Genomic DNA, 18,373 nt, shown 5'->3' on the forward strand with positions numbered 1-18,373 from the left:
ACGTGTCAGGATAAGGGGGCGGCGTCGATTCCGCGCATCACCAGTTCTGAGGACATGCTGTACAAGACGGGAAAAACCCACAGATGATTCAAAAAGAGACAGGGTTGGTATGAAATATTCAATTTGAACGATGATGGTATGAAACAGCCAAAGAGAACACAGACACCACCACGTTGTGGATTCTAGATTTGTGACTGAAATATCCGGAAAGCTTCGTCCGAGGAAATCAAGACAGTGTCATCCTTCGCTGAATACAACGAAGGCCAAAAGCATATGATTATGCTGCCGTCAAGCGGCAATCGAATCAATGGTAACAGCTGACACTATGGCCATCATCTTCAAGCGCCATATTAGAGCCTAGTGATAGGTGAAATTTAGACTCGTAGTGAAACTGCATCGTGTGAAACCCAAAAAAGGGGGCGAAGGAGAGTGTGGAATGAGTTTCAAGCCACATGACAGCACAGGTTAACATCGCTTGCTGTGGGTAGTAGGGTGTCAAACCGGGTGTCGTCCGCTATGATGTGCAGCAATGCCCCGAGACCCACCATGTGGCAATGACATCTACCACCGTGAAATAAAAAGACACGGAAGACGGAATACGCACTACCATGTCCTTTTTGTGGACTTTACCCATATGACAAGCGCAAGAGCCGACGTTGTGGTGGCTGAACACCATGTCTGTATATGGCCCGAGAAGAAACAATTTGAGAAGGAAAGCAGTGCGAAGAAATTTGTTGCATTATGTTCTTAAGAAACAAATGGGGCGATAAACCCGAGACAAACGGATAATCAGAACCATGAAAGATACTGAGCAGTAAAAGAGTCAAAATAGAAACCGGAGCACAGCGGCCTCCGTGAGAGAAATCACCCGGGGAATGAGACGTCGTGTGATAGTTTGAAAGGCCTAGCACTGGTCCGGATCAGCATCCGCGATCGCCTGTTGTCTTCGGCAATCGCTGACTTTCCGTAACAAAAGCAAAATAAAGATGGAGTGAGACTGAAAACTGCGCAAACGGGACACAAGGATTGTACATCTGAAAAATGCGTTAATATGGGAAAGGGATGGGCAGTATGTGTGCCAGACGTGTCAAGTGCTGGTGCCAACATGACAGGAAAATAACAAGTAAAAGAGAACGCAATGAGATCAATAAAAGCAAGGTCAAGACAAAAAATAATCAAGGCCGTGAAAGAGAAACCGAGGAATAGCCAGCAAAGGCTAAGACAGCAATGTCGCTCGGCTGCTCGAATTTTGCAGCGACTGGCTGCTTACCGAGGTGAATTGTGCTACCATACACTGCAGTATGCGGAGGAGAACAAGTCTGGATTAGGAATATCCCAGTGACCACAAGGATCAAAAAGACTGCCTCGCTGCCTAATCGGTGCGCACCATGGCAATATTGACGCCCCTGGGCATCCAAATGTTTCAAGCAGCCATCACGTCGAGGTGTCCGGTCTCAGTGGCGATGGCCTGAAAGCAAATGAAACGATACTTCGCCTCGCATCTCAACAAAAAGTAGACGTGATACCTGCGTCTGCTGTTCTCAGCTTGAGACCCGTCTGCCACAGCTCTTGCAATCTGCAGTCGACTAGGGTGTGCAAGACGATGGTACGTTGGTCAGGCCTAGACACATGTTTTGCCGGCCCTCTGACCAACCGGATGTCTCCGCGTCAAGACATCAGCTTTGCCAGCTAGGCGTCTTTTGTGTCAAAGGCCGTGCATCGCTTGTCTAGAGCGACATAGAGGGCAAGAGACGATGGGGAGAAACGTTGTGTCGCGTGCTCCGTGTACGCGGCTGCGTTTGCGTCTGCAGGGCATTAGCAAAACAGGGCTAGATCTTGCATACTCGCGACGACGATGGCCTGTTTCGCGATAGTCAGGGAGGCGAAAAGGCAAGCCCAATTATCGAACAAGAGACGATGCGTGGCACGGGGTCAACGACAGCCGCACGAAATGTAGCTGTCATCGTGGCCCATGACAAGAATGCATCGTGCAGAGGGTCGGTGGATCGTCGGTGGATTGCGGGCGCGACTGTCCACGAAACGGGTCTTCAGCAGAGTGGTCAAAGACAAATAGAAAATGGAGATAGATGACAGGAGACATCTCATAAATCGAGAAAGTGACAAAAGTCGACGGAAGGAGCCATCAAAACAACTGCCGTTGGAAAGCGCGACTATCCAGCGCCAGTAGTGCCTTCTTAAGCCGTCTACGTCAGGGTGGCACTTGCCCTGTATTAACTGCTGTCGCTCAGGGGTAACAACAAAGATGACTAATTTTGGAGAGGAGGGGGATGGGCGCCCCACATTCGTGGTCCTTACCGTTTATCTCACCGCCCCTCTTGGGCAACTGCGATTCTGCCGTGGGACCCAGACCCCAGCAAAACGGTGTGCTTCAGGAGTGACGACCGGCTTCGCTCATATCCACGATTACCAAACACCGCCGCGACTCCCGCCATATTGTCGCTACCCGTATGTCGTGAGCATATCTTGTATGTGGTCTGCACTGCCGCATTCTCAGCCATCTCGCTCCTCCACAACTCCATTTGCCCCCTTGCATCACGTCGCTGTGGTCACTGCCAGCTTTGTCGAGCCATCGCCGCCCGGCCCTTCCGGCCTCCTTGTCCTTCGACCGCCTCGACACGCCCCCTGGTCCAGTTGTACAACCCCTCGTGCTGTCACGATGCTGTCCGGCATCCTCATCTTCAACCAAAAGGGCGAAAACCTCATCTTTCGCGCCTTCCGCAACGACTGCCGCCCGCGGCTGGCGGATGTCTTCCGCATCCAGGTCATATCGAACCCCCAGGTGCGATCGCCTATCTTGACGCTCGGTAGCACGACATTCAGCCATGTCAAGCACGAGAACATCTATCTGGTGGCCATTACGAAGAGCAACGCGAATGCGGCACTCGTGTTTGAGTTTCTGTACCGCCTGATCGCGCTCGGCCGCGGCTACTTTGGCAAGTTCGACGAGGAAGCGATTAAAAACAACTTTGTGCTCGTGTACGAGCTGCTGGATGGTAATTACTCCCCACCTTCCTTTTTTTTTTTTTTGTCCTTTTTTCTTCTTACTGCATTGTTTTCCATTCGCTGTGGTGTGTTGCGCCGTGCTGCGCTGCAGTGCGTCCTTGTCTGCTGTCACTGTCTCGCGCGTCTGGCCTTTTTTCCGTGTTCCGGCGCATCCGCCGCATGCATGGGACGTATTGGACACATGGACTGACAATACCTATTTCTGTTTCGCAGAGATCATCGACTTCGGCTACCCCCAAAACACCGAGACCGACACGCTCAAGATGTACATTACGACAGAGGGCGTCAAGTCCGAACACCGCGCCGAGGATTCGGCCAAGATCACGATGCAAGCAACAGGCGCACTGTCGTGGCGCAAGGCCGACGTCAAGTACCGCAAGAATGAGGCGTTTGTCGACGTGATTGAGGACGTCAACCTGCTCATGTCGGCAACGGGTGCCGTGCTCCGCGCCGACGTGACGGGCCAGATTGTGATGCGCGCGTACCTGTCGGGCACGCCGGAGTGCAAGTTCGGCCTCAACGACCGGCTGCTGCTTGACTCGGACACGGTGCAGTCGCTTCCGTCGGGCAACCGACAGGGCAGCAAGGCGACGAAGGCGGCGGCGGGCAGCGTGACGCTGGAGGACTGCCAGTTCCACCAGTGCGTCAAGCTGGGCAAGTTTGACTCGGACCGCATTATTTCGTTCGTGCCGCCGGACGGCGAGTTTGAGCTGATGCGCTACCGGTCGACGGAAAACGTCAACTTGCCGTTCAAGGTACACGCGATTGTCAACGAGGTGGGCAAGACCAAGGTCGAGTACAGCATTGGTGTGCGCGCCAATTTCGGACCGAAGCTGTTCGCCACAAACGTCGTCGTGCGCATTCCGACGCCGCTCAACACGGCTCGCATCACGGAGAGGTGCACACAGGGCAAGGCCAAGTACGAGCCGTCCGAGAACAACATTGTGTGGAAGATCAGCCGGTTCACGGGCCAGTCGGAATTTGTGCTGTCGGCCGAGGCTGAGCTGACGAGCATGACGAACCAAAAGACCTGGAGCCGGCCGCCCCTGAGCATGGACTTTAGCCTGCTGATGTTCACGAGCAGTGGCCTGCTGGTGCGGTACCTCAAGGTCTTTGAAAAAAGCAACTACAGCAGTGTCAAGTGGGTGCGGTACATGACGCGTGCGGGCAGTTACGAGATAAGGTGAGTTTATCCTTGTTGGCCAGGCTCTGGAATCCTGCTCGTCGTCGTGTGCACCTACTAACGTTTCAGATTCTAATCACGTTTTGTGTTTATGGTGGCATTTTATGGCGTTTATTGATTTTGTGAACTTTTGTTTGCGTTCTCGTTCTTGGACCTGTGACAGCAGGTTTGGAGGTCCAAGCCGTCATGTCATCCACACCATTATTTTCAAATTTATGCGACTTTTCCGACCTCCACGTGCTGTTATCGTCGCCCATTTCCGGCGGTCTTATGTACCGGTTGAAAAGCATAATAATATGTACATTCATTGTTGTGTTTTGTTTTCCCTTTTCTTCTGGATTTCGGCCTCAATTCCCTTCCAAGCGTCAGTGACTCATTTGAACAGGTCCACCGGGAAGTTGTCGGCCAGGTGCTGGTAGCCAGCCACGTTGGGGTGCAGGTGGTCGCCGCTGTCGTACTTGCTCGCCAACCGGTCAGGGCTCGACGGGTCCGCAAGCAGCTTGGCAAAGTCAACTGTGCCGTCGTAGGCGCCGCTCGTCAGGATCCAGTCGTTGACCTTCTTGCGGTTCGCCTCGTGGTTGCCGCCCGCATAGCTGTTGCCGCCAAATGGTGTGATGGTGGCGCCGTACACCTTGAGACCGGCGGCCTTGCAGTCGGCAATGATGGTCTTGAAGGCACTGATGAGCGAGTCCCCGTTGGCGTTGGCGCCAATGTCGTTGACGCCCTCAAAGATGAAGACGTACTTGACGCCCTGCTGCTGCAGCGCGTCACGCTTGTAGCGCTGCATCAGCGGGGGGCCGAGGCCGCCGTTCAGGACGCAGTTGCCGCCGGCGGCCTCGTTGTTGACGCCCAGGTTGGTGACGCCGGCCTTTTGCAGCTTGGCGAGCACCAGGTCGGGCCAGCGGTTGTTGGCATCGTCGGTGCTGCCACGGCCGTCGGTGATGCTGTCACCGAGGATGATGAGGGCGCTCGTGTTGGCCGGCGCCCAGGCCTCGACGGCATTGACATAGTACCAGTGCTTGGTGCTGGCGCCGGTGACGGTGGTGGCGTTGAGGTGCTCGCCCGACTGCATCCAAGTCGACGTGCGGCTGCCCGGATGGCCGGTAATGCTGCTTCCAGACTGGCCGCCCTGGAGAAAGAGGTTGACGGACAGCATGGACTGCGGGTCGACTTTGTAGTCGAGGGGGTCCGAATAGGCGATCTGTCCCTTGGGGACGTTGACGCCCGGCTTGCCGCCAAAGGTCAAGGCTGCCAAAGTGGCCGGGTCGATGGCATTGGAGCCGACTTTGCCGCCCTCTGGCAGAGCGACGGATGCCGCGGTGATGGACAGGTCGCTACCACCAAATGTGTTGGAGAGCTGCACACGGATCCGTGGCGCGCCGATGGAGATGTGCACTGTCTGGCGGATCGTGGCGTCCTTGAAGGTTGCGCCGCCACCGGTCTATGTTTGTCAGCGATGCTGTATTTGCACCTAACCAAGTACTTGAGCGCCGACAGGAGCATTTGGACTACATACAAAGGCAGACGGGGGCATGTTGCTCTGCTCAACCAGCTGGGGCATCGATGTCCATGTGTCGACCCAGTGGTCTTCGTCGGCTCCCGATATCGGCACCGCTATGACCGAACTGCCAAGCAGCAACAACGGCAGCAGAAATGAAGAGCAGAGCTCCGCAAAGGACGATGGCCCCATGTTGGAGTCGAGTGGGTGGAAACCCTGTTTAGTTTCGAGAACTCTGGCCGATATATTCGATACGCCGCCGAGGAGTGACGCTGGAACGGTATAAAGAGACAGGCACGAGCATGTTCTCTTGGCAGTCGCTGGCAGGCTGTGCAACCTCGGCTCTATTTATCAACTTTCATGGCATTGGCTGTATGAGATCATCGCCGTGCTGGATGTAGGAAAGAGACTACGTTGACGCAGCGACACAGCGACGCCTATGAGTGACGGAAAATCATCGCCCGTTCTTTGGAACCGCCTGTGTGAACGAATGGTGCTTATATATTGGCTTGCATATTCATTAAGGTACTGAACCAGAGCTGCGGGGAGGGAAGACGATACAGCGCAGGGACAGGTGGGAAATTCATATTAGCCACGGGACATGCAAATGAAAGGCCGCAATCAGCACCACTTTAGCGAACAGATTTCCTTTCCCGGGCACCGCTCACCGCTCTACTACCCCGATTCTCTTTTATCCAGAGCAATACGACGTATGTCGAGCGCTCACAGCGATTTCTCGTGTGGCTTGGCACATATTTTGCGGCTTCGTGGCTGTACCGAAATAAGCGCTTTAGCTACCGAGCTCGTTGTGTTACGTTTATTATTTCATCGCGAGCTTTCACGCACGCGATACCGGCCAGTCGGATTCCATATCCGTGGGCACGAAGACAGCAACGTCGGTGCCGTAAGCTTATCCTAGTCTCAAGGGAAACGATAACTTGGCTCAAGCCAAGCCGCGCCTTCGTGGTTCGTTTATTTGCACATCGACCATGTTTACGATCATCTTACTGTTAGTCCCCTCAACATGCTTTCAATTTCTAAGAACAGTGCTCTGTTCGCATTGTCTAATTCCATCCTTTAACCATGCTTCATGTGCAACACTGCTACTCACTCACTAGATTTGGCGTCACATCGTTTTGTGATCAAGGTACACATCCCACGTGGAAACATGCTCCACGACCATCGATGATACGAGTTACTCTATTACGTTGTGCTACCAGTTGCCATCACCGTAATCCGTGATGCTTCTGTGCCTCCATCACCGTTACATATCCAACAGTTAAAACCATATCAAGCCCCGTCCACAGACTTAACAAGCTTACATGAATCTCAGTCTTTGGGGCAAACTAAGAAACTAATGGCGCTGTTGTCGTGATGTTGTCCATCGTCGTTTATTTCTGTCACCGATACACTCATAATCAATATTGTAACTTTTATCTGCCCAAGACCGCTTCCCGTCTGTTTTCTGTGCGAACGTCCCAGCCAGACTTGTGACCCAACGCCTATTCACGGGGACAAGACTTCCCCTCTCACTCAATGTACAGTGACGCAACTCTCACAAGTTTCCACCGCAGAATCAGGCCCTGCGGTTTTCCTCAACTTTTATCCGTCCATGACCAACGTTTTGAATTTTCCATTGACTGCAATGCATCACCAACCTTTTTCCTGCATTTAGGACAGAGTACCTAGGACAGAACGGAGCTCTCGCTCAGAACGATACGAACCGCTCTCGAAAATGACACTTCGCCGCAGTCAGTACCATCACCATGCCCTCATCTCCCTCTTGATTCTGGCCATCCTTGTCCTCTCCCTCCTGGCGACGACCCTGGCAAGCCTATCCACGCGACCTTGGACCAGCCCGTCCGCCACAATCAAACGACTCTTTCACAACTCTGCCTCAATCAACGGCCTCCGTCATCACCACGATCATGGCCTACAACCCCGACAACTGACCGTGGATCCTCCCTCTGGCGGCCTTCCTGCGCCAGGCCCCATCAACGCCACCAACATTGGCCATGGCCCTGGCGGCCCGCTGCTCGACGGACCCTACACCTACTACTGCGGCGTCTTCAACACGGGTATGCCCGCCACCATCCGCGCCGGCGCCATGAGTCTGCGCGCCATCAACATGACCTACTCGCTGCAGCCCGGCGCGTGCCAGCGCGTCTACTGCTACGACACAACGGCCGTCTATGTCTGCAACAGCAACAGCGACGACGGGGTCGCGCCGAACGTGACCATGACGGGCTACGGCGTGGGCTGGATGGCCGACCGGCTGTCGCTGCTGTGCTGCGACTCGCACCACGCGGCCTCGGCACAGCTGTTCCATCCCACGGCCGGCTGGAACACGGTGGTGGGCTATGGCAACTGCCGCCATGACCCGGCCGAGCCGCCGTCGTCCTTTGGCACCAGCAACGGCGGTGTGAACGGGTACTGCATTCCGAGCGAGAGCCGACCAAGTCCAGGGACCGGAAGCGGTGCAGAGACGTGACGGAGTTGAGGACGAAAAGAAAATATCATACGCACGTCGGCCAACAATGGCATTGCTTTAGGAGGCAGTATTCAAGGCGCATAGATGCATTCCTTACAGTTGATTTCTAATGCTCACAAATCAAAATCAAAATTCAAGCCAAAATTCAAAACGCACCTGCTCCGTCTCGTCCGTATACAAAGATATAGCATGGGTATCTTTCAAAGAAAAATGTACTAAGAAAACGCCTCCCACAACACCCTTCAACTCCACGGGTCTTCGCTGTTCATGAGCGCCAGCCGCGCCCGCACCTCGGGGTCTTTCTCAATCTCCTGCCACAGCCCAACATGCAGCCGGTCGGCCGGCATCTCGACGTCGTCCTCACCCTCACCGCGGCTGTCGTCTTCGGCGTCGTTGTCGTCCTCGTACATGTCGTCGTCATCGTACCCGGCAAACGCATCGCCATGGTCGCGGGCACCAACCTCGCCCGCAGTTGGGCCTTCACCTCCTACCGCCTTTGTCGTTGCACGGGCACCAAATGGCAGACGCCGCCGCAGTCGTGCCGTCCAGGACCGGACGCTAAACGGTTGCTTCTGGGCAGCGGCCTTGGGCGATGGCGGCGCCGCCGCCGCCCGCCCCCAGAGACCAGCAATAGCGAGGTTGCGCTTGGCAGCGCGGTAGCCGAGCTCAATGACCGTGAGCACCGTCAGCGCGATCAGGACTGTCGTCCACCACGACAGGTTGCGGCCATAGCCTGTAAAGAGGCCGCCGCGCACGTCGTACGGCGAGGGGCTGGGCGTAAAGGCCAGGGCCAGGAAGATACACCACAGCCACCAACCGGCCACGGTAATGCCAAACCCGGCCAAGACCACGGCTGTCTTGTTATGTGCAATGAGGATGCTGGGGCGGGGGGGTTAGCCATGACATGCACACATAAAAACAGAACCAGGGGAGTGGGGAGAGGGCAAAGACGTACAATAACTTGATGTTGGTCCACATAATGCACACAGAAAAGACCAGGTTGCCCAGTGGAAACAGGTTCGGGTCGTGCCCGTCCGCAAAGGCACCGTAGCCGGCCCAGCAGGTAAACCATACGAGGACGCCCTGCGCCATGGCCGCCAGCATCCAGCTGCCATAGCGCTTCGGGCTCAGCGCTTTGCCTTGTTGGCCGTACGCGTACAGCTCCGGCACGGCCATCAGCACGGCCGCGCTCAGATCCTGCTCAAAGATGCCCGGGAGAATGACGCACAGACTGGTAAAGAGCGTGTTGAGCACCGTCAAGCTCCAGCTCTCGTAGATGGACGTGCCCGTGTAGCCACAGTACCACTGGTAGGCGGCGGCGGGCGTGTAGAAGAACATTTCCTTGTAAAACGTCGACAGGATAAACTGCGCCGTGCGCACATAGTTCCAACGGCCGTGCACCAGCAGCAGCCGTGCCAGGAACCGAAACTGCGCAATGCTGTAGTCGGCCACCCGCGCCGCCTGCAGGCCCTCCTTGCCCGACACGCCAATGCCGACATGGGCCTCGGCCAGCATGGCCAGGTCGTTGGCGCCGTCACCAATGGCCAGCGTGAGGCCAGGGTGGTTCTTCTTGAGCGGGCCGTGGCGGATGCTGCGCACAAGCAGGGCCTTTTGGGCGGGCGAGGCACGGCAGCAAATGACCGAGTCGACCGACGGGATGATGCTGTAGAACAAACTGTCCAGGTCCGGGTCGGCGCCGTTCAAGACATGCAGATGGTGGGCGGGTGCGGCCGCTTGGGCCTCTGCCTTCGAGGCGGGTTGCTTGGCCTCCTTCTTGCGCCTCTTCTTCGCCGCCTCGATGATACCCAGCGTATGGCCGTCAATGACAACCACCGTATGGCCGCGCCGTCGCTGCTGTTGGCGCGCACTCGGAAGGGAGGGTAGTGTCTGGCCCGACGAGAACGGCATGCGAATGACTTTGCGGAGAACACGGCCAGCACGGCCCAGCAGGGTTGACGGCCCAGCCTGGCCGGCGGCAACCATGGCCATGGCCATGTCGGCCTCGGGCAAGCCTAGGCTCTCGGCCACGTGGAGCAGCTGCCCCGCCAAATCACCCTTGCTCGCGTCGAGCACATAGATCGCCGAGCTTGGGCGGCACAGCCGGGCAGCGTGGGCAATGTTGATGGCGGTCTCGCGCTTGTCACCCGTGAGCATCCAGATCTTCACGTTGGCACGCCGCAGCGTGTCCATGGTCTCAGGCACGCCGGCCTGCAGCTTGTCTTCGATGGCGGACGCGCCAATCAGCTGCAAATTCTGCTCAATAGTTTCGGCGACGGCCTCGATGCGGGCCTGGCGGTCGTCGAGGCTGGTTGCCGCTTTCAGGTAGCTGGTCTTCCACGCGGCATACTCCGCGTCCGACACGACGCGGTGCGCAAAGAGGAGCGTACGCAGGCCTTCTGCGGCGAACTCGTCCATGTGGCGGAAGCACTGGTCGAACATGCTACTTTCGTCGTCGAGAGCCTCAAGGAAGGCGGGCGTTTCGAGAAACATAAATTTGTCGGGCAGCGGTGACACACTTGTGTGCAGCGGGCTGGGTGTGTGTGGCGACGTGGGTGAGAGCAACGGCCGCCGGGAGGCCCGCACACCCGACGTACTCGACCGCCGGAGCGCATCGACATCGGTAACGAGGGCTGTCAGTGCAGGCGTGCGTACGTCAAAGGACGGTGTGCGGTGGCCGATGGAAGGCCGAAGACGGAAGGCGTCCATGGACCGGCGCGCGGTTCGCTGGATGTCGAAAGAGCGGCTGCGGTCGGCGCTGTGTCGAGCGCTGCTGCCAGTGGTAGTAACGGTCACATTTTTAAAGCCGACAGACTTGTCCTTTTCGCCGCTACCGGCACCGCCCGTCCCGCCAAGCTTGTCGCGGTGGACGCTGCCGCCAATGCTCCGCCGAATCGTCACGCTAGCCGGCCCGCCGAAGCTGCTGCGCGGCTCCCATTGTTCGCTCTTGCGCAGCAGGGCGCGTTCGAGATCGGCGCTTTGACGCACGTTTTGCGCACGCTGCAGGGCCAAGGGGGCCATGGTCAGTCGCGGCAGGACCATGGAGTCGGCGCCCTTGCAAATGAGCCACAGGCGGCCGTCAGGGCGGCGCACAACAATGGACATGCGCTTGCGCTGGCTGCTGAACTCGATGACGTCAACCACCTCATACGTCTCTTCACGGGGCGCCTCTGCATTGTCATCTTCGGCCTGCGGGTTGTACGTGAAGCGCAGCGTGGTGGACGATGCGGTCTTGCGGACGACAAGGAAGCCGAGCTCTTCAGCGGCACGAACCAGGGCCAGTTCGTCGGGCGATGAGGCCTGGAAGCCGACAACCTTGCCGTCCTTGAGCTCTGGTAGGCACGTGTGGCACAGAGCCATGGCGAGAATGTAGGTGACGACCTTGGTGGAGAAGGGCGCAGATGGACGAAGGCGCACGTATTCGAGTAGGTCGGTGGTTGTCAGTTCTGGTTGGGCGTGGTCCGGGCGGGCCGATGACCGCCAGTGGGACGAGGAGCGCCGATTGGATTCGGCGGATACACGCTGTGCCTGGCTGTTGCTGGGCTCGACAGGCGGTGCAAGAAACTGCGAGGGTGTCCGAACCGGGCCCACAGGGCGGCTGTCCGTGGACGGCCGAGGCGACGGCAATGGAGACGGGCGTCGTGATGAGTGAAGCGAGGGACGGGGCGACGCAACAACGACACCGCCGGCTTCGTCGCGATGCTCCTGGCCGGCCTCAGGCGCTCCGGCGCCCGCCGTCTCTTCGACGTCAATGTCGGCTTCATGCAGCCAAGACGTGCCGGCGACGCTCATCTTGCGGAACTGCATGACGTTTTCCGTGAGGGTGCCCGTCTTGTCGGAGAAAACGTAGCCAATCTGGCCCAGGTTCTCGAGGATGGTGTTGGTGTTGCAGCGGGCCGGTGTATCGGACTTGCTGTCGTACATGGCGCAGTCGGCGTTGACGAGCATCATTTGGCCAAGCTTGACAATCTCGAGACTGACGTAGAGCGCGAGAGGGATGACGTTGTTGAACTGGATGGCAAAGCCCAAAATAATCTCTTGAGCGGGCACGGCGACCATGCTAATGTACCACGAATGGCGCTCGACCTTGCGGCGCCACAGATAATAACCGATGGAGCAGCCGGCGGCAAGCAGGACGACGAAAGCGGCCAGCAGCAGGACGATGCCGTTGGTGACGCGCTCCAGAGCAGGCTTCTTGGCACGCGGGTGGCGGTTGGCGTTCATACGAATCTTGCACTCCTCGCCGGTGTTAAGGACAAGGCCGATGGCGCAGGGCGTATTGCGGAGAGTGCTGCCGCGGTAGATGACTTCCGCGAGCGTAAGAGGAAGCGGCACAGGCGGCGCGGCGTCGTTGTCGTCGGGGGCGGAGGTCAAGATACGGCCATCGAAGCGGTACAGGTCGGGGTTCGGATCCTCGACCACAAGTTCCGCCTGTGTGTTGACCAGCCCGGCAATTGTTGCACAGCATCCGCCTGCCAGTGGCGCCGGTACCTGCTTGCTCTTGAGGTTTGTCTCTCCGTCAAGGGCCATGGTCTCAACATAGGCCAGTCCGCCTTCGCCGTCGGCGTGTAGCAGCAGCAGGTCCGCCGGCACCTCCTCGTCACGGGACAGGCGCACCACGTCGCCCACGCGAATGTCCCGCCACTGGACATGCTTCCACTGGAAGCCGCAGCTTGCTTCGCCAGCTACGCCGCCGAGGACGCGGCCGTCTTCGCGGGGAGGCACTTCGCGGAAGATGCGTCTGGCCAGCCACGCGCCGACGACGGGCACAAGGGAGAGACGTTTGCGCCGTCTCTGGCGTGCTTTGGCCGCAGCCTCGGCAGCAATCGCCGCCTTCTCTGTTCGGGCTGCTACCTCGTCCTGGTTGTCGCTGTAGTTCTCGTCCTCGCCCTTGGTTCGTCGCAAGACAGTGGCCAGGCCGGCGTTCTCGACCTTGTCGAGGCAGTAGCGCTTGTAGTCATCGTAGCCCTCCTTGACCACGGTCAGGAGCACAAAGAAGAGCAGCGGCAGGATGGTCGTAAAGTTGCCTGTGGTGCTGATACCCGGGATCGTCTGGGGAATGCCGACACACAGGAAATAAAAGTTGCCGACTCGCGTGAACTGGAACAGCAACTGCTTGGGGACGAAGTTGAGCACTGTATAGCGCGATGTGCGGATTGCGTTGGACAGGTAGCCATGGCCGCGGCGGACGTCAACAAGGTGCGGCGGGCGCGCTGGGTCGGCGGCGAGCTGCAGAGGAATGTGACGGCCGTCGGGAGATGGATGCAGGATGACTTCGCGCAGGAGGAGATCGAAGACGAGAAAGCACCAGAGGCGGCGGACGGCAGCAGCAGCGGATGCGACAAAGGCGATGGGAGGCACGTGCTGTGGTGGGCTGGTCGCAGTTGCTGTTTCGGGCGATGCGTTGTTGTGCTCTTCTGCAGCGGCCGCGCCTGCCTCGGCCAGAACAGCGGCTTCCACGGCGCCGCCGTCTTTGGTGCGGCTCATGTCAACGGTGGTCGGCAGGCACGAAAGGAAAGCATCGGGACAAGAGATGCGGCAAGTGCGACGGTGATGTGGTTCGTGACAGTTGTTCTGGAGATGAGTAGAAACGAGCGACTCGACACGCTGGCTGAACGAGTGACTGGTCGAATGCGACCGAACGAAAGTGGGTTGAGAAAACAAAAACAAAGAAACATGAACAGAAATAGAATATGATAAAAAGAAACGGAAAAGGAACACGAACAGGAACACGGCCAGGAGACAGCAAACGAGTGACCGAACTGAACAAAGCACAGCAAAACGACAAGGATCCTAAATGCAAAATGAACAGAGTGGCCGTCATCCGCGCCTGCTCCTCTCGCCTCTGTTGTTCTGTTGTTCTCCGCTTGTTTTCCGGGTGCCTTTGGTGGGTTTCGTCTAAACAGGTTTAAAGCAGAAGATCCAGGCCGCGTGTTCGGGCGTCATCCTGCCGCTAAAAGTTGGGTGGACTGGGATGAGCCGGGGGAGGGCCTGGCATAGTAAGCCACTAAGAGCCAATGGCCACCCACTAAGCGCAGGTGCCCTGTCGCTATCGGCCCATCGCTGCACCCACTAATTACACAGTAGGCGCAGAGGCGCAAAGTCTCCACTAAATCATTAGTGGCGGTGCACTAGAAATAGAAGCACCTCAACGCCAATACGAGTCGTCGGTCCGTCTTGCAGGCTCGGCAGGGTCTTGTCACTCAGCAGCATGCGACACGCCAGGTGTTCTTTTGTTGACATGACGAAGAGCATTGTGGCTTTCTTTGTTTCTTTGTACGGACGTGATGTCACGGCAATAGTTGTTGTTCTCCAGCATTCCTCGTAGACATTGTGTCTCACTTTGGTCGTGACGTTTGCCCCGACGCTTGTGCGCCAATCTTTTCCTTTTTCTCTTGCCTTGTCTTTTTCTTTCCACTCTTGCCCCTCGTGTCTCGGCTTTGCGCCCATTTTGCATTGCTTCCCTGTTGTTGGCCCACGTGGAGCGCAAGCGCGGCAATACGACTCGACTATCACCAGTCTTTGCCAGGCCGATCGACAGGGCATCGCCTGGAAAACAGTGGCGTTTCTAGCGTCTTCAGTTGAGTCTGCTTGCCCTGGGGCGCCCCAACACGCCTTCTACCTGTAGGCCTGGATCGCTCCCTAGCGTCGCTTGTCCCGCAATCTCCAAATAGCCTCTTTCCAGGCTCAACGGCCCGTGTTAGTAGAAAGACTGCCGTGTCCTCACTTGTCTTGCTCTCCTCGCCGCCTTGCAAATCGCCATGCGGAAATGTGTCTGCGTTCTACGGCGCAATTGGGCAGCCATCCAAGCAACATGTGTGATCGCATAGACCGCTGTCACTCTCGGCAGTTCATCCAAGGCTTGGCAATATTTACACAGCTACCCACCCACAAAATAAACATCGTGATGCGATCCCAGGACACGAGGCTGATCCAGGAGGTCAAAGGAGCGCATTTAATAGGCTGTACGATGCTGTGTGTTCAGGCGTCAAATCACCGTGGTTGCTGTAAACTCGCGGGCCGTCGCCCACCCTCGGGAACAAGCTTTTCGGACCCAGTTGTTTATTTTCCTGTGCTGCAAGGAGCCGTTGTTCATATCCAATGCTTATACACGTTGTCAGCATCAATGCCGGGTATTGGGCGACACGGCTAAAAAATTATAGCATCAGCTGGCCACAGTGTACCATCCAACATCAATCTCATGACTTGCGATGCGCATGATACTATTAATTTCGGTCGATCGAGCGTGCATCGCGACTGGCCAGTTGAATACCATAAACAAAACAATATTGTAAAACTAAGGCCGAATCCGACAAATCGTCACTATCGTAGGTGGGCTGCTGGACACACTCCCAGTCTCGCGCAATAAACTATGGGGGTATAATGTCAAAGGACTACAGATGGCTGCACATGTCATTCTCCCACACCCTATTCTTCTTCTTCAATCTCTTCTTCCGCCTCGTCCTCCTCTTGGACGGCATCGTCTTCGGCGAACGGGTCAATCTCCTCCTCTTCCTCCTCGTAGACCTCGTTATCGCCCGCATCGTAGTCATCCTCGGCGTCGGCAGTCTTGTCCGCATCAGGGCCCTTGCCTGTGCCACGCACACCATCCTCTTCCTCTTCCTCCTCGTCACCCATAACACTGCCGATCGAGCTGCCCGCCCGGCTCTGTGAGTAGCTGCTGAACATGGACACCGAGCCAGCCCGGCTGCGCCCGGTCGCAGGACGGTCCAGCATCTTGCGCATGGCTTCGTAGTTGATCCGCTTCGAAAAGCCGCGCCGCTCCATGGCCTCGACCGCCGCCGCGCCAGGCGTCGACGCCGGCGTTGTCTGGCCTTCACCGATCTTGGGCTTCTTCAGCCGCCGCCGGGTCTGCTTCTTGGACCCGTTGGCTGCCGCAATCTTGGCGCGGAACTCCTTCTCCTGGCGCATGCGCAGGTACGCACGGTTCTCGTTCATCCAGATCTTTTCCTTGGCGGCCGCCTCCTCTTCGGACAGCAGACAGAACTGCACCTCGGGATCGTCCTTGAACTCGTCCTCTTCGACGTCGGGGCTGTCCGACACGGCGGGTGGCTGCGGTTCGTCCACTTGCTCGTCGGCACCCGAGGGAGCAGGTGTGCCGGCCTCACTGGCCGCGGCCGACGCTGGTTTGGACGGCGCGCGGCCCATGCCGATCATAATGCGCTGCGCCGCTTGTTCGGCGCTGGCAAACGCACGGGCGTGTTCAATGCAGCCGGGTGAGTTGATCGCCTCCGTCATCTCCATCTCCAAGTTCTCCTCGTCTGCGCGCCAGGCGTCGTCGACGTAATCGGGGTCGTCCTGGCCGCTACGGCTACCAGACGAGACGGGCAGCGTGCGGCAGGATGAACCATCGGGAGGACCGCGCCGACGCTTTCGTGGTGTCTCGTCGGTGGCATCCGAGCCAGGGAAGGGCGAGCCCATGCCGGAAAGCGGCGTCATAGCTGCATCTGCACCGTCGCCATATTGCTGAACAAGTTCGGCGAGCTGATCGTCCTCATCTTCGGCTTCGTTGGTGGTTTCCATCGTGGGAGTCGGCACTGCAGGTGACGTCGGTTGCTTGGATGACGGCAGGGCCGGAACGGCAAAGCCATCGGCATCAACAACCTTGGGTGGTTGGGGTGCGGCACCCGGCGTGCTAGACACCGACACAATCGAGCCGTGCCGCTCCCCAGTCTCGGTTGCGCGCGAGTCGCCGCGCTTCCGCTTCAGCATCTCACGCTTCTCCTTGAGCTTCGCCTGGTACTCGTCCGATTTCTTGTAAATGGATGGTGGGTCGTATTCCTCGGTCAGGAAATCGTGAGCCAGAAACTCTTCGACTGTCATCTTGGCCGAGGGCAGTTCTTTGAACTCGTCCAGCCGCATCTGCAGCGTCGCCATTGTGACCTTGGCAATGTACACCACCTCGCGCACCGTGCGGCGGAAATTGAAGATGCGCGCTGCCATGATCAAGCAGGCACCGCAAATGCCAGCCGGCCGCCGGCCCATGACCATCCAGTCGCGGTCCATGCGCTGCACGAGCCGCACGGCCGTCTCGGCCACCTTGTTGGTCATCGTGTCGAACTCGAGCTTGGACGCGAACCGGAAGATCAGGTCCTCCACGTAGATCGGCTGCACATCGCGTGCGGCCACCTCAATCGTCTGCAGCAGCTTCTTGAATGTGCGGCCCAGGAAAAACACCTCTTCCTTGACCAGGTCCGCCAGGTCGATCAGCATGATCTTGCACGGGTTCGCGTGCGTCGACTTGCGGCACGCGGCGTACAGGCAGACGGCCACCACGTTCTGGATCTTGCGGCCCTGCACAAAGTTGGCGCTGGACGCCAGCTTGTAGTACTGGAAGCCCACGTTGACGGTGTGGTCGGGAATGTGCAGCTGGTGCGCATAGCCCGTCATCAGCAAGCGGGCTTCGCGCAGGGACCGCTCGCGCGCCTCGGCCGAGCCGTTGCCAGCCACACGCCGGTGTCCAATGCCCGCCATCGGCCGAATGCCACCCTGGTCGGCGCCCAAAAAGCTGCCCTGCACGACGGCCGCGCCCTGTGCGTTCTCGCCAAAGGACACCTCGGCCACAATGTTGCTGTCGTCGGCCACCCGACCACATGTCCGGCATGTGCCGTCGACGACATTTGGGTTCTTGCAGGCCTTGTTGGGGCATTGCAGCCGTGATGTAGAGGCCGCCGCGCCCGTGCCCGTCGGCCCTGTCGGTTTCGGCGAGCCAGCATCGCTAACAACGCTCCCTGCCCGCGAGTTTGGGGCAGCCGCCGCTGCAGCAGCCAGTTGTTTGCGTCGCCACTCCCGGTCCTGGATGGCTTTGATGGGGTTTACTCGCTGAGCACCACGGGGTCGGATCTGGTGCCCAGACGAGAATTTCTTCGGTAGTGTCGTCAGAGGAGTCATTTTGTCTGTGGTAAGGGCTCGAGAGAGGTGGATGAAGAAACTTTGGTCGGAGTCTTAAGAACGTCGGGGACGAGCGATATCGAGAGATGCCTATTGATGGCCTCGAAAAGACAATAGCAATGTGATTATTTTGTAGATTTTGTTTGCCGGGTTCCTCGACAGGGCTGTCGACTGTCAGTCGGTCGTCGTTAAAAAGAAAAGGAAAGAAAACGCGATGCCGCGATCGTCCGCGGTCTGGAATGAGCGTGTTCCAGTCTGTTGTTATGTT

The 18,373-nt window shown here is 57.8% G+C and overlaps 4 protein-coding genes across 4 annotated transcripts; 2 read left to right on the top strand and 2 right to left on the bottom strand.

Annotated features, from left to right (window-relative positions):
* Positions 1-2,677: 2,677 nt before the first annotated feature.
* SPBR_02244 (uncharacterized protein) lies at positions 2,678-5,991 on the top strand (the record flags this gene model as incomplete). The annotated part of the gene is made up of 4 exons (XM_040760547.1): positions 2,678-3,014; positions 3,238-4,207; positions 4,571-5,652; positions 5,732-5,991. The coding sequence occupies 4 exons, from the start codon at positions 2,678-2,680 to the stop codon at positions 5,989-5,991; spliced, it is 2,649 nt and encodes an 882-aa protein (XP_040620509.1).
* Positions 5,992-7,440: 1,449 nt separating this feature from the next.
* Positions 7,441-8,196, top strand: SPBR_03187 (uncharacterized protein; the record flags this gene model as incomplete). The annotated part of the gene is made up of 1 exon (XM_040761490.1): positions 7,441-8,196. The coding sequence occupies one exon, from the start codon at positions 7,441-7,443 to the stop codon at positions 8,194-8,196; it is 756 nt and encodes a 251-aa protein (XP_040620510.1).
* Positions 8,197-8,438: 242 nt separating this feature from the next.
* SPBR_02177 (uncharacterized protein) lies at positions 8,439-13,680 on the bottom strand (the record flags this gene model as incomplete). Its single annotated transcript, XM_040760480.1, has 2 exons — positions 8,439-9,075; positions 9,152-13,680. 2 exons carry the CDS (start codon positions 13,678-13,680, stop codon positions 8,439-8,441), a joined length of 5,166 nt encoding a protein of 1,721 aa, XP_040620511.1.
* Positions 13,681-15,621: 1,941 nt separating this feature from the next.
* On the bottom strand, positions 15,622-18,105 carry SPBR_02384 (transcription factor IIIB 90 kDa subunit; the record flags this gene model as incomplete). The annotated part of the gene is made up of 1 exon (XM_040760687.1): positions 15,622-18,105. The coding sequence occupies one exon, from the start codon at positions 18,103-18,105 to the stop codon at positions 15,622-15,624; it is 2,484 nt and encodes an 827-aa protein (XP_040620512.1).
* Positions 18,106-18,373: the final 268 nt, after the last annotated feature.

This window comes from Sporothrix brasiliensis (genome assembly GCF_000820605.1).
Source record: "Sporothrix brasiliensis 5110 chromosome Unknown Cont17, whole genome shotgun sequence".
NCBI classification, from domain to species: domain Eukaryota; kingdom Fungi; phylum Ascomycota; class Sordariomycetes; order Ophiostomatales; family Ophiostomataceae; genus Sporothrix; species Sporothrix brasiliensis.